General features: G+C 39.9%; 1 protein-coding gene across 1 annotated transcript; it reads left to right on the top strand.

Annotated features, from left to right (window-relative positions):
- Positions 1 to 11273: 11273 nt before the first annotated feature.
- Positions 11274 to 12133, top strand: LOC110817950 (protein RALF-like 19). The gene has a single exon (XM_022046677.2). The coding sequence runs from the start codon at positions 11446 to 11448 to the stop codon at positions 11770 to 11772; it is 327 nt and encodes a 108-aa protein (XP_021902369.1). The 5' UTR covers positions 11274 to 11445; the 3' UTR covers positions 11773 to 12133.
- The last annotated feature ends 4732 nt before the right edge of the window (positions 12134 to 16865 follow it).

The raw sequence follows: 16865 nt of genomic DNA on the forward strand, positions 1-16865 counted from the left end.
AGTTCTCATTCCAATCAAACTTTGCATTCTTCTTTGTGAGTCGGGTTAGAGGGGCCGCTAGACTGGAGAACCCTTCGACAAACCGGCGGTAATAACCCGCCATCCCTAGGAAACTGCGAATTTCCTTAACTGTTGTCAGCCTTTCCCAACCAAGTACCGCTTCAACCTTTTCGGGGTTCACCGACACCCCTTCCTTCGATATAACATGTCCTAGGAAGGCGGTTTGCTCGAGCCAAAATCCACACTTGCTCAACTTTGCATACAACTTCTTTTCCCTGAGTACCTGGAGGACTTGGGCAAGATGATGAACATGTTCTTCTCTACTTTTTGAGTAGACTAAGATATCATCGATGAACACGATGACAAATTTATCCAAAAACTCTCTGAAGATTCTGTTCATTAGATCCATAAAGATGGCCGGGGCGTTGGTTAGCCCAAACGGCATAACCAGGAACTCATAGTGTCCGTACCTGGTTCGGAATGCCGTCTTGGGGATGTCTTCTGCTCTCACTTTTACCTGATGGTAACCTGATCGTAGATCTATTTTAGAAAAGACCTGTGCACCCTGCAACTGATCGAAAAGGTCATCAATCCGGGGGAGAGGGTACTTGTTTTTAATTGTTACCTTGTTTATCCTTCTATAATCAATACACAGTCTCAACGTTCCATCTCCTTTCTTTGCAAAAGTAACCCCGGCACCCCATGGGGAAATGCTGTGTCTAATGAAGCCACTGTTTTGTAGCTCAGTGATTTGTTTCCTTAGCTCTTCCATCTCGATGCGGCTCATTCGGTAAGGAGCTACCGAGATGGGTTGGGTTCCTGGCTGTAAGTCTATGGTGAACTCGACCTCTCTGTCCCCTGGTAGACCGGGCAGTTCATCTGGAAATACGTCTGGAAAGTCTCGGACTACTGGAATCTCTTGGATACAAACTTCCTTCTTGGGTTTACCTAGTTAGGGAAAATACAATATCAACGCACTGGGAATTAAGAAGAAAAGAATTTGTCATTAGGGAAAATCAGTACCGAATAATTTTATTAACTTGTAAATGGCTCCTCGTTGGGAGGATTAAATACAATCTTTTTATTAAAGCAGTCTATGGTGGCGTGATACGCCGCCAGCCAATCCATTCCTAGGATTACATCAAAATCCCCTGTGTCTAACCCTATCAGGTCTACCCTCAATTTCTTATCTGCTATCTCCACGACACATGCCCTGTAGACAACCTCTCCTAGTAATGTCTCCCCCCCAGCGGTAGATACCAACAATAGTGAATCAAGTCCATCAGGTGATACACAAATTTTGGAAGCAAGAACATGTGAAATAAAAGAATGTGATGCACCAGTATCAAACAAAATATGAGCAATGTGGCCAGAGATAGTATACATACCATGTACCACGTCCGGGTCTGCATCGGCATCCTTCTGGGTAAGGTTGTAAACTCTGCCCTGGATTGGAGGCCTCCCTTGATTCTGGTTCCTAGGGCACTCCCTCGCATAGTGCTGGGCACTGCCGCATATGCGACAGGTGTTGTTGAGGCGGTAGCAGGGTCGGTCCCCATGATCCCTGCCGCAGTACTGGCAGATCTTCCCACGAGCTGCCCCCATAGCCTGAGGAGGGCCCTGAACGGCAGGCCTGGGTCTCTTACTGGGTTGGACAGGCATGGTAGGCGCTGGCCTGCGGAGCGGGGCTGAAGGTCGGGAACTTCCCGTTAGCTGAGGGCGGGTGTCGAAGCTCCTTTCTATGATCTGCGCCTTTGCCAGGACTGCCGAATATGTCTCGAGCTCCATCACCAACAAGTGCTGTCTGATCGCCGGGCGGAGACCCCACTGGAATTTCCTGGCCTTTCGGCCCTCATCCAACAATGTCTCCGGGGCATGTCGGCCCAGCTCCAGGAACTTGCGGGCATACTCCGACACTGTCATATTACCCTGGACCAACTGAGCAAATTCCATTTCTTTTAAATGTTGGATGTGCTTAGGGAGATACTCCGCATGGAAAGCCGTTAGGAACTGCTCCCAAGTAACTGGTACAGGCAGGGTGGCCCGCTTGAGCTCCCACCAGCGTACTGCTTCCCCTACCAGCATGTAGGAGGCAATGGCAGCCCTCTGCTCAGGAATTACTCCCAAGGTCTCAAAGGCTCTCTCAGTCTCCGCCAGCCAGTATTGGGCCTCTTCGAAAGAGGATCCCCCTGAAAAAGTAGAAGGGTTCAGTCTCCTGTACCTCTCTATGAAGCCGGGGTCGATCAAGGAGGGAGCGGGGTCCCGAGGTAAAGGGACTGGGGCCGGCTGAGGGTGAACTGGGGGACCCTGTGGTGGCGCCTGCTGATGGGGTGGGGGCACTGGAATATGCTGTGGCGGTACCTGTTGGTACTGTGGCTGTGGTACCGGGTCGTACCGCGGCTGTGGTGCCGGGTGGTACTGTGGAGGAACAGGCTCCTGCCGGGGTGGCTCGGGATCAGCCTGCTGTAACGGGGGCTCAACCTGCGCTAGCGGAGGAGGTCCGGGTAACTCCCTTCTCTCCTCTTGCCTTCGCTGGGCAGCTACGAGAGCTTCCACCATCTCATATAATCTGTCCAAATCCTCCCGAAGCGAATTATCTTGGGCCGCTCGGTTTAGTGGGGGCCTTCCTCTCCTCATTTCTGTGTACCTGCATTTACAAGGAATGGTTGAGTAACGACCAATCGGTGAGTATTTCTTTAAAGGACTATAGTGTAAGGGATGGGTCCGAGGAAATGCGGCTCTGATACCAACTGTAACGGCCCCGGAAAATATTAAAAAAGAAATGAGTATTTAAATATATCGAATGCGGAAGCGAGATCAAAATTTCAGTTAACATCCCTGACACGAAAAACCAAAAAAACGTACTTAAAATATAAAAGGTTAAACTAACTAAGAAAGAAAACTCGAAAATAAACTATGCGTATGACTACAGAGTCTCTAGGCATCCCCTTCGTCGTCCTCCTGCGGAACGGGCTCGGGAACCATGTCTTCCTGATCTGAAATGGTTAATTAAGGAGTGAGCTACACTAGCCCAGTAAGAACATCACGATATCTCACCGTCACGGAGATAAAGGTGGGTAGAAAACCACAAAAAGACCAATGGGGCATAATTTACAACAAACTCGTTTATTAACATGAAAACCTTTACCATCCACTTACCTTGGTGGAATTTATGAAAACAATATGAGAAAAACAATAACATCATCATAATCATTGAATAATCTAAGCTGTAAAACATAACACTTATCACGCCTCTTGTAATTCAATCATTGTACAACATATTTTCCTTATTTACCAGCCTACTAGTATCCGTGGGGGTCCATAGGGGTTCCGCTACCCGTTAATCTTTAACATTCATAATCAGTTTCCAGGGCCGTCCCCATACCCCGTCCGGTATGGGCGCCAAAACCATGAACCTCAATACCCCGTCCGGTATGAGGGTGAAACGGGTCGTCCCCATACCCCGTCCGGTATGGGCGCCAAAACCATAAACCTCAATACCCCGTCCGGTATGAGGGTGAAACGGGCCGTCCCCATACCCCGTCCGGTATGGGCGCCAAAACCATAAGATCTCCATACCCCGTCCGGCATGTGAGACCACAATCCCGGTAGGGTTCCCTACGGACCCGGTCCGTCCACCATCTCCCAGGATATCTAGTCAGGCTAACCCCATCATACAATTATCAGTCTACACAATCTTTCATTTTCCTTTTCCTCAATAAGCATCATCAATTCACATACAAACAAGCAAACAGTAGTTCATGCCAAACAGACAACATACAGTATCGGTTTTTCAGTCATTCAACCCATGATTAATAAAAACGTAGTAAATGCACACAAATCTGTAAAATAAACACATCAAACCTCATTTTGCATTTAAAGCTGTAAACAGGCCAAATAACAGTAAACCACCAATCACACTAGACTCGGGCTCCATTAGCTACCTTAAGCAATTTCACACATTCGTTAATTCAAGAAATACTGTTTTATCATTTTGAACTTTAATACCGTGATAGGAAATAGGGTGAGGGGTCCTTACTTGTTTTCGGGATCCGAATACGATTCACAGTGCGCCTGCAGGCTGTCCCTAATTTTCCCCTGAATTTTTTCCCGGGGAACTGAAACACGCTAACAGTACCTGCACGGGTTCCAAAAAAAATCCAAATTAGGCCCAGGGCCTCTTTCGGCCCAAATCGCAACTCCGGCACGGCGGCTCCGCCGTGCTCCGGCGACGGCGCCGCCGCTGGCGGCGGCGAGTCACCTCGGGTTGACTGTTTTCGGCCGTTTTTGGCCGAATTCGGCCACACTCGCATTGGTCCTTGTCAGAAAACAACCCTAGGGCCCTCGGGGGGCCAAAAAATCACGGAAAAACGGAGCTTACCGGCGGCGGCGCTCTCGGGTACGGCGACTCTCCGGCGAAGTTCGTGTTTTGGTGATTTGGCTTCGGTCAACCTGTAGAGAAAAGAATGGTGATCACGGTGATATAAAAATTGCATCGAACGGAGGCCGGGAAGGGCCTCGTCGGAGGCAAAAACCCTAGAGGGGGCGCGGCGGCGCCGCTGGGCTTCGGCCGCGTATTCCGGCCGTTTGGCCGGGATTTCGGCTTCGATTTGGCCATAGGAGGGATCAGTGGGAAAAAACGAGTCGGGGGTATGAAATTTACCTCGATCGGCGGTCGGAAATTTCCCCGGTGCGGCGGCGAGTGGCGGCGGGTGGCGGCGGTCGGCCTCTGGTTCGTCTTCTCCGGCGAGCGGCTGGCGGCTAGGGTTTTTGGTCTGGTGTGGGGGTTCTATTTATAACCCCTTGCCTTTTGATCACAGCCGTTCGTTTCGTTTTAATCTGGGCCGTTCGTTTTTGATTGAATCTGGGCCGTCCGTGCGTTTGAATCTGGGCCGTCCGATCGCGTGATTGATCTGGGCCGTCGGATCGCACCCACGCGGATCGCCAACGTGGCTCCTTTCGGAGTGACGCGATCTCGCCACGTGGCAGGCCCCGGTTGGCCGGGACTGCTGACCGGGCCTGCTGACGTGGCTGCTGACGTGGCCCCCTTTTTTTTTTTTTTTTTTTTTTTTTTTTTTTCCTCCTCCTTTCCGGGTGCTACATTGCATATATATATATATAAAGTAAAAGTAACATCCATGTATCATATTACTAAAATGTAATACTTAAATTTTTAAAAAATAAGATATAAAAGTGAATTTTTTTTATAAGAAAATAAATAAAAAAAATATATTCAACAATAAAAAAGGACCCAATACCACAAAAATTTAAACACCAAAAGAAGAAAGTTAAGTCTTGTGGCATATTTTGTAGCACCCGGAAAAAAAAAAAAAAAAAAAAAAAAAAAAGAAGGGGGCCACGTCAGCAGCCACGTCAGCAGGCCCGGTCAGCAGTCCCGGCCAACCAGGGCCTGCCACGTGGCAAGATCGCGTCACTCCGAAAGGAGCTACGTTGGCGATCCGCGTGGGTGCGATCGGACGGCCCAGATCAATCGCGCGATCGGACGGCCCAGATCAATCGCGCGATCGGACGGCCCAGATCAATCGCGCGATCGGACGGTCCAGATTCAATAAAAAACGAACGGCCCAGATTAAAACGAAATGAACGACTGTGATCAAAAGGCAAGGGGTTATAAATAGAACCCCCACACCAGACCACAAACCCTAGCCGCCAGCCGCTCGCCGGAGAAGACGAACCAGAGGCCGACCGCCGCCACCCGCCGCCACTCGCCGCCGCACCAGGGAAATTTCCGACCGCCGATCGAGGTAAATTTCATACCCCCGACTCGTTTTTCCCCGTTGATTCCTCCTATGGCCAAATCGAGGCCGAAATCCCGGCCAAACGGCCGGAATACGCGGCCAAAGCCCAGCGGCGCCGCCGCGCCCCCTCTCGGTTTTTGCCTCCGACGAGGCCCTTCCCGGCCTCCGTTCGATGCAATTTTTATATCACCGTGGTCACCATTCTTTTCTCTACAGGTTGACCGGAGCCGAATCACCAAAACACGAACCTCGCCGGAGAGCCGCTGCACCCGAGAGCGCCGCCGCCGGTAAGCTCCGTTTTTTCGTGATTTTTTGGCCCCCCGAGGGCCCTAGGGTTGTTTTCTGACAAGGACCAATGCGAGCGTGGCCGAATTCGGCCGAAAACGGCCGAAAACAGCCAACCCGAGGCGACTCGCCGCCGTGCCGGAGTTGCGATTTGGGCCGAAAGAGGCCCTGGGCCTAATTTGGATTTTTTTGGAACACGTGCAGGTACTCTTAGTGTGTTTCAGTTTCCCGGGAAAAATTCAGGGAAAATTAGGGACGGCCTGCAGGCGCACTGTGAATCGTATTCGGATCTCGAAAACAAGTAAGGACCCCTCACCCTATTTCCTATCACGGTATTAAAGTTCAAAATGATAAAACGGTATTTCTTGAATTAACGCATGTGTGAAATTGCTTAAGGTTGCTAATGGAGCCCGAGTCTAGTGTGATTGATGATTTACTGTTATTTGGCCTGTTTTACACTGTTTTACAGCTTTAAATGCATTATGGGGTTTGATGTGTTCATTTTATAGTTTCGAATGCATATATTACTGTTTTATTAATTATGGGTTGAATGACTGAAGAACTGATACTGTATGTTGTCTGTTCGGCATGAATTACAATTTGCTTGTTTAAATGTGAATTGATGATGCTTATTGAGGAAAAGGGAAATGAAACATTGTGTAGACTGATAATTGTATGATGGGGTCAGCCTGACTAGATATCCTGGGAGATGGTGGACGGACCGGGTCCGTAGGGAACCCTACCGGGATTGTGGTCTCACATGCCGGACGGGGTATGGAGATCTTATGGTTTTGGCGCCCATACCGGACGGGGTATGGGGACGGCCCGTTTCACCCTCATACCGGACGGGGTATTGAGGTTTATGGTTTTGGCGCCCATACCGGACGGGGTATGGGGACGGCCCTGGAAACTGATTATGAATGTTAAAGGTTAACGGGTAGCGGGACCCCTAGGGACCCCCATGGATACTAGTAGGCTGGTAAATGAGAATAGAATATGTTGTATAATGATTGAATTACAAAAGGCGTGATAAGTGCTATGTTTTACAGCTTATATTATTCCATGATTGTGATAATGTTATTATTTTTCTTATATTGTTTTCATAAATTCCACCGAGGTAAGTGGATGGTAAAGGTTTTCATGTTAATAAACGAGTTTATTGTAAATTATGCTCCATTGGTCTTTTTGTGTTTTCTACCCACCTTTACCTCCGTGACGGTGAGATATCGTGATGTTCTTACTGGGCTAGTGTAGCTCACTCCTTATTTAACCATTTCAGATCAGGAAGACATGGTTCCCGAGCCCGTTCCGCAGGAGGACGACGAAGGGGATACCTAGAGACTCTGTAGTCATACTCATTGTTTTATTTTCGAGTTTCTCTCTTAGTTAGTTTAATCTTTTATATTTTAAGTACGTTTTTTGTTTTTCGTGTAAGGGATGTTAACTGAAATTTTGATCTCGCTTCCGCATTTGATATATTTAAATACTCATTTCATTTTAATATTTCCGGGGCCGTTACATATTTAACCAAATTACGAGCCACAAGATTAGATTTCAGTATCTATCTATTCATTATAAATCGATGTAATAATTTAAAATAAAAAATCTTATTTTTTTAATGAAAAAAATTAAATTACTAATAAAAAAAATAATTAATTTTTATTAAAAGAATTACCGATAAACTTTAAATTATTTAAAATGGTTACTTCTTAAATATTTTCAGTCTTACTGATTCTCTATACGAGTATTAAGATTTCAATTTCGACAGTTATATGATTTATGTCGCACCGAATATTTTAATAAATCTACAACAATCGAATGATAGGAGATTTCTAGCTTCCGATATATCTTTTTAAAAACAAAAATACTATTACGTAAAAAAAAATTTAGTAAAACGATAATCTCTTACATATTTGACTTTAAGAGTTTTTTTATGAATGATTTGGAGTAAATATAAAATAGAATTTGAGTATAATAATAAATTTTCCACCATTATATGAGTTTAGTTACTTTTTAGTAGGACTAAATTTATTTATTTTATTATTATAAATAAATGTTCTTATTATATGGTAACTTATGGTAAAAATAATAAAATTTTTAAATCAAACTACAACTCTAGTAAATAACCAAACAAACTGTGCTCTTTATATTTTTTATTGTGCTATATATAAATAATGTTTAGAACAAATACATATAGTTTGTAATTTTTTTTTTAATTTCAGTAAACAAATTTTAAGTTTATTATGAATTTACATATATATATATATAATTATAATGGCCAAATTATAAGAAACTAAAGATATTGTAATTATATTTATTATATATAATGAATTATATTATAATGTATCCATGTGTAAATCCCTTTAGACTAGAAGCTTCTTGGAGTGAGGTGGATATATATCTAACTTGGAGGGGTCATTATCTTTATTTCGGTGTTCCCTTCATTTAAACTTCAAATATTTGTTAGGTGAAGGGTGGCTGCTCTATTTTAAAATATGATTATAATATATATATATATATATAGTATCATGGATAAATTTATCATATTCGTTACAAAATTGAATGTGTGTGTTCCTTCAAAAAAAAAAAAATTGATTAGATAGATATGGACTTTATAATTGTGTATGGAATATGGTATTCTTTGTACCAAATAAAAAGCATATGTGTTTTTATATTTGAATGTAATTGTAATTATACAAATTATTTTCTAAAAAGATAATTTAAATTGTATCTCATTTTCATCTTCTTTTTTATAGAAATTTTAATTTTTTATTCTTATATTTTAATATTATTTCTTCTTTATTATTAATTATATTAGTCTAATTTATTTATTTTTACATCAGAACGTACGTCTCTTAGATAAAAAAATATTATTAGCTTTAAAAAATAATAAATAATGTTGTGAGGTTAAAATTTTTTATTTTATAATTTTACGAAACAAATAAATAGTTAATAAAGCAAGTCGAAGTACCTCCGATTAGAATCCTCCAATTATCAAGTACATAGCAATGACAAGAGAGAATAACAATAACAAAATAAGATGCTAAGGAGCTCAAAATTGAGAAAACGTTACCATTTTCTTTGTTGCAGTATATTTATAGATACTAAATTTTAAAGAACACGACATAATTTGAATAATTTATACTAGTTTATGTACCATCTCGTTAGTATCGATAGGACACTTAATAGAGAATTAAATGAAGCTCCGTGTTGTGTTTAAGAATGTTAACTAACATGTCAAATTAAAATTATTAATTTAGTGTTTACATGAATGTACACGGCCTTAGATGACTCCTTAGGAGTTAGAGTATTGCTTTGTTATGTTTTTAGGAGTTGTTCTTGGTCAGGGCATAATTTCACATGGTTGGGGGTTCCAAGTTTTGATTGGTTTGAAGACACGTACTGGCCTCACTATGATAACTGTCATGCATGGTTTGGATTGTAGTCTTGTTGTTGTTGCATAATTTTAGTACACATGTTATTAAGGAAAATAACTTAATGATGAGGTCGTCATTTCAATAATAGACATTTGAGGTACATACTCGAGACCTACAAATAAAATTCAAGATTAGTAATAAAAAATGAAAAAATAAAGGTTAAACATGACAATATGTATAAATTATGTTTAATATTTGATGACAAAAGAAAATTTTGGGAGTGCAAAGTAGGGGAGATCAAAGGTTGTGTTTTTGAAGGATAAGAGAAGATAAAATTACTAGCATTTCGGAGTATGATTGGCACATATGCCAATCACATTTGGCATGCACCAATCACTCATCGAGAGCTCTTATTTTTAAAAAAAAAAGAATTACAAAAGAAGAAAAGAAAAAACTAAAAGATGAAAAAGTCCAAAACATTTAGAAAACTAAAAATGTAAACTTAAGATGGAAAGAATTTGTAAAAGTAAAAACAAGATTGAACAAGTCTATAATGATAAAAAAAATAATTAAAAAAAATATATTCTAAATTATCGAGTGCACTTTAAAATTTTTTCTCAATTTTAGTTTAGTTTTAAGACGTGATCATCAAATGTTGAAAAAACTTATTGATTGAGAGAGATTTTAATAGTGAAATTCTTTGAACTCAAAGACATATTTTTACATATAAAGAAGTATAATCTAATTTCTTTTAAGTTTAACCAACCAATATCTTATCTCAAGCATAATGAAATACTTCTACATCTTAAAGAACACAAGAAGGAAAATATACCTAAGGGCACTGTCACCTTCAAAGTAGTATTTCAATTTGTTAGTTCTTTCTTTCTTTCTTTTTTTAAGAAAATAACTTTTAGAACACATTTATTGCTCGTGATATGGGCCACTTTGTTGGTATAACATCTTCCTACACCATGCATGCCAACATAAACTCACAAATCAATATTAGAAAAGGATATTCTCATTGCTTAGTTTGATCCAGAGAAAATAGTTTCGCAAAATGTCTTATAATGGATATATATATATATATGTGTGTGTGTGTATATATAAAGGTGATTAAGTGATGCATGCAAATATAAATGTATATATATATATATATATAAATGTTGTTCATGTGTAACTACTGTTCATATTGAGTCTTGCTTGCTAATGTCATAACTTACTTATACTCTAACAAGAACAAATCTAATCCATTAATTTTTAACAAAACTTACGAGTTCAACTCAAAGTTTTAGATAATCTCCATTACCCTCAAAATAAGCTATATATATATATATATGTATGAACCATTCTGCTGGTTCGATGCATGAGTTTGTGAGCTGGAATTAATTATGAGATTTCTTTTTCTATTTACTTGAAGATCAATACAGAAAAGGAAGATCTAGTATTTCCAAAGATAAAATAAGAAGGGGAGAAAGAGATAATTAGTTGATGGGTCTGCAAACATGGTGTGTGGAAGGGAAGAAGAAGAAGAAGAAGAAGAAGGAAGAAAAGAAGACCTATTCTTGGTGTGCTCGAAGGGAAAAAGAAGCTTAATTAAATAATTCCAAATATTAGAATGACAAAATCGGAAATTAAGGCCCTTAATTTTAGACCATTTGTCTTTCTTTTACAGAGTTAAAGAACAGATCAGAGAAAAACTAGGAGCAAAAAACAAGGACACCCTTTCAAAAACCAGATTCAAGTTATTTCAAACAACATTAACGACCACAAAATTCCTAAGTTGTCTGTGTCCCCATTTTTTTCTAATTGTTATTATTAATCTGTAAATTAATGGCTCTTCACAGATCTATATTATTCTCTCTTCCCCTCCTTTTATCAGGAAGGGCATAGAGGTACTACATTCATTGCAATTGCAACTTCAATCTCTCTTTTTTAACAAATTTCTTTTTCTCTTCTCTGCAAAAAGAAGAAACGAGAGAGAGAGAGAGAGAGAGAGAAATTCTCCTGTCACCTTGAGATTTTTAATGGATCTCAAATTGTTGTTTATCTTTGCCCTCCTTTTCATGGCTATAATGGCCGAGTCTGTTAATGCCAACTGGGCTCTCGGCAAGTCCTGTGCCAATGGAGATTGTCTCATTGATGACGACGACGAGGGATTGATGGAGTCGGAGATCAGCCGTCGAACACTCGCTCAGAATAGAAGGTATATAAGCTATGGAGCACTCAAGGCTAACAATATTCCATGCAAGCGTCGCGGAGCTTCGTACTACAACTGTCGCAAAAGAAATAGGGTTAACCCTTATAAACGTGGCTGCAGTGTTATTACTCGTTGCTATAGGTTTACCTCTTGATCTTTATGATGAAGGGAGAAGAAAAATGGGGGAATCAAGATTTGGAAAAACAAAAAAAGAAAAGAGAGAAAAAGAGAGAGAGATCAGAGGAAGAAAGTACGTATTCATTTGCCCTAATTAATTAACATAGGATTGGAGCTATCTCAGCATGCATGGGAATTTCTATGGTGGTCGTCAGTGCTAACTCCACGAGTTTATATCGTGTCCTTCTCTATGATATTCTCATTTTTGACGTGTTAATTTAATTTAATTATGACTTTGTTGTGTATTGTCAACTAATATGTGTGTTGTTATGGTATTCTATATCTCTATATATATATATGACTATATACTAATTAGGTGGGTGCAAAAGGGTTGAAGATGTGATGATCTCTCTTAATTTCTTTTGTAATTTGCACTTCTCCACTTTTATATAGTTTATATTATATATGTTCTTGAGTGTACCTTATTATGAGAAGAATAAAAATGTGATACAAGATTATAAATATAATGAGAGTTTAGTTATAGACACCATTTTTCTTAATTTTCGAATACATATACGAAATTTTTCTTCTTCTGAATCTCCCTCTCTCTCTTTCGTCATGAAAATAGTTTGGAAAAGTATCGAAAAGTGATTGATTTTTTTCTTAATTCTTCTGTAACACCCAAGCATCATTATTTTTATTTTGTATTAGAATTTTTTTTTGTTTTTAATTAATTTAATTTTATTTTATTTAATCTGATTTCATGAAAATAAAAATAATAATAATGATAAAATTGGGTAAAAATATTATTTGGATTTAATTGAAATTGATTTTGGAAAAAAGATGTGAAAATTTAGATTCTGGTGTATTTTTGAAAAGAGAATCGAAAACCGGAGGTGCAAACGCAATTTAGAAAAGTTGTGCCACATTAGCACCACATCAGCAGCCACGTCAGCAGCCCGGTCAGCAGCCCCAGCCAACCAGGACGCGCCGCGTGGCAAGGAAACGCTGACTAGGGGACGAGCCACATGGGCGATCCGCGTGCGTGCGATCAGACGGCCCAGATCTGTTCCTGCGCACACGGACGACCCAGATCAAACGTGCGCACAGACGGCCCAGATTCACGCGCACGGACAGTCCAGATTCAATCAGGCACGGACGACCCAGATTAAATCGCGATCGAACGGCCCAGATTTGATCTTGATGGACGGTTGAGATTAAAAGGTAAAAGGTATAAATAACCCCACCCACACCTGACCACAAAAACACTAGCCGCCAGTGTCTCGCCGGAGAAGAAGAACCAGACGTCGGAGGAGCCGGCCGCCGCCACCCGCCGCCACACCGGAGAAGTTTCCGACCGCCGATCGAGGTAAATTTTCTCCCCCTTACTCGTTTTTCGATGCTGAGTCCGCCTATGGCCAAACCGGAGCCAAACCACCGGTCAAACGGCCGGAAAACCTAGCCGAAGTCCAGCGGCGCCGCCGTGCCCCTCCTAGGTTTTTGCCTCCGATGAGGCCCTTCCCGACCTCCGTTCGATGCAAATTTTATACAACTGTAATCACCGTTCTTTTCTACAGGTTGATCGGAGCCAAATATCAAAACACGACTCACGCCAGAGGAGCCACCGCACCCAAGAGCACTGCCGCCGGTAAGTTTAGGTTTTTCGTGATTTTTTGGCCCACCAAGGGCCTTAGAGTTGTTTTATCACAGGGGCCGATACGAGTGTGGCCGAATTCGGCCAAAAACGGCCAACCCGAGGTAAAATGCCGCCGCAAGCGGCGGCGCCGTCGCCGGAGCACGGCGGAGCCGCCGTGCTGGAATTGTGATATTGGCCGAAAGGGGCCCTAGGTCTGATTTGGGACTTTTTTGGGATACGTGCAGGTACCGGTAGTGCGTTTCAGTTTTTCGGAAAAAATTCAGGGAAATTAGGAATAGCCTGTAGGCGCACTGTAGAGTCGAATTCAGACCCCAAAACAGGTAAGGACCCCTCACCCTATTTCCTATCACGGTATTAAAGCTAAATAAATAATTAAACTGTACTGTGTGACTTTATGAATGTATAATTGATTAAGGTTGCCAATGGAACCCGAGTCTGATACAGTGTTGGTCTGTTATTGTTTGATTTAATTTCCAGTATTAAATGTAGCATGATGTTTGATGTAATTATGTTATAGTCTCGTATGCATGAATCATGGTTTCTTTTATTATGGTTTGTATTATGGTGAACCCGGTACTGTGTTGTCTTGTTTGGTGTCCATCACTAGTTTACATGTTGTGTGTGTTTGGATGATTAAAACCAAGAAAAAGGGCAAAAAGGTTATGTGAATTAATAAGTGGATAATGTGGACAGTCTAACTCAATATCTTGGGAGATGGTGGACGGACCGGGTCCGTAGAGAACCCTACCGGGAACGTGGTCTCTCATATCGGACGGGGTATGGGGACGGCTCGTTTCACTCTCATACCGGACGGGGTATTGAGGTTCATGGTTTTAGCGCCCATACCGGACGGGGTATGAGAACAGCCCTGGAATCATGTTATAAATGTTAATGGTTCACGTGTAAAGGGGACCTCATATGGATCCCCAGAGATACTAGTAGGTTGGTAAAAGAGGAAATCTATTTTCTGATGATTGAAATGTAAAGGTGTGATATATGTTATGTTATAAAGTGTGTACGATTTCATGATATTATAAGGTTATTATTTTCATATGTTGTTTTCATAGATCTCGCCGAGATAAGTGGACAGTAAAAGATTTTATTACTGATAAATGAATTTGTTATAAATGATGCTCTATTGGTTATTTTTGTTTTCTACCCGCCTTTACTTCCGTGGCAGTGAGATAGTGTGATGTCTTTACTGGGCTAGTGTAACTCATTCCTTATTTAACAATTTCAGATTAGGAAGACGTTGTTCCCGAGCTCGTTCCACAGGAAGACGGCGAAGGGGACGCCTAAAAATTTTATAGTTATATTTATAGTTTTTATTTCGAATATCTCTCTTAGTTAGTTTGAAATTTCATGTTTTGAGTACGTTTTGGTTATTGTATAAGGGATGTTAATCAAAATTTTTATTACGTTTCCGCATTTGACATTTTTAATACATATATTTCATTTAAATTTTCGGGGCTGTTACATCTTCTGTCTGTTTTCACGTCATACGATTTATAACCTCTTTAAATTCTTATAAATAAAGTATAAATTTTTACGTACTAACACGTCTGATCCTTATATGATTATTCACGTTTAAATTTTTAAACGTATTTAAAATTTATTCATAATTAATTTTAAAAAAAAGGAATTATTACAGGTAAGAACAGAAGAGCCAAGAAATCAATCCCCAAAATTTGGGTTCAATTTTCCAGCCAAATCAGAGAAACAGATTGATGATGATTATATATATATATATATATATGCTTTCTCGGGTCTTCATTGAATTGCACATGTGATATCACCATGTCGTTTTTGTACAAATTAATAACTTAAGCATGTTTAGCTTCTAAATTAAATTAATAATATAAACAAATTAACAAGTAAAGTATAACTTTAAGCTGAAAACATTTTTGAATATATATATATATATATGTTGTGTGGTGGGAATCAATAGGTGTTGCCCAATTTTGCAAGTTGGTCTGCTTAGGCAGTAGCTTTCAAGTTTCACCCACCTTATTTTATGTTAATTTCTTTACATATACGCATCAAACAATAATATCAATCGGTCCATTCATCATATATTCCTTTCTTTCTTTTTTTACCACCCACCATTTTTTTTTTTATATTTAATTTTTTTCATTACATTTCCAAGAACACAAAAAATTTTATATAATAGAAAAATCGATCCTTTTATTCCCCTCTCCGAATAGAACAAGATTGAATTAAATCGGATATGATTTAGTCGAGATACGATTCGATTCAATCTCGAGATATCGTAAAAATATTATGTCGTTTGAATTAAATGTTTTTTTTTTGGTGTCAAATTGAAAAATTTGGGATGAATGAGAATAAAGAATAGGAATAGGGTTAGTGGGGCTTTTGAATTGTGATGATTGGCAAGTGAAGACCAAAAACAGTGCACATGAAATTTTTCAAAACTTGGCCCACCAAACAAAGTCCATATTACAAACATACATACATACATACATACATACATATATACATATATAATAATGGTTCTTAGACTATATGTGTGTGTGTGTGTGTGTATATATATATGTAAGTATATATTATAATGAAGAGAAACAAACAAGGAGAGACAGAAAAAACAAAGCAGAGTAGGCCAAGCAACATCATGTTTTTAGAGGCTTTCCCCCATTTTCATCATCACAAGTCCCACTTTCTTTCCCACCTGCACTTTCTCATGTCTCCATTCACTACACTGCGGTCACTTTTCAGTCAAAAAGTTGGACTTTCAAAACCAACTCTTACATTCCCATTATTGCTTTTATTTTCTCTTCTGCAGATTCAACAAACATAACCCTTTCAATCACACCAAAATCCACACTTACCATAAACTATATGCTATTCCCATAAATTACCCACTTACCCCCTCCTTTAGATTTTAACCAGACTAGACAACGGTTAAGAGGGATTCTCAAGAATGAGAAATTAAAAAGAAAAAAAACCCCATCAATCTAAATAGTGATGGTAGCCAGAAAACTTAGTTGGAGTTAAGAGTGGGTGCCTTTAGAAAAATTTATAAAGAAAAAAGTAAGAACACAGAATATCAAAAACCTTCCTTTCTTGGGTATCTTTTTACTTCCTCTCGCTCATGAGAACCAGAAGAAAAGAGTGAAGATTCCTTGCCCATTTATCAAATCTTTCATTGACAGCTAGCTCAAAGTTGCTTTTGCAATTTCCCATTTCCCACTTACCCATCTGCAAACCTCTTACAATCTTTCATTAATATCAACTGGTTTTGGAAAACAGTCCATTAAATATTTTTGCATTTATTGATCAATATTGCAGAGTAGAGAAAAAGTGTGTGAGGAAGAAGATATGGTTTGGTTGGTGACCCACATGATTTAACCAGAATTCCTTCAAACAAATACCCAATTCAATTTCAAAGAAAAATTAAATGTTAGTCATTGGATTCCCAATCCACCCCAAAACAAATCCTCTCATCATCATCATCA

This window comes from Carica papaya, chromosome 7, assembly GCF_054855325.1.
Source record: "Carica papaya isolate Zhongbai chromosome 7, ASM5485532v1, whole genome shotgun sequence".
NCBI lineage: Eukaryota > Viridiplantae > Streptophyta > Magnoliopsida > Brassicales > Caricaceae > Carica > Carica papaya.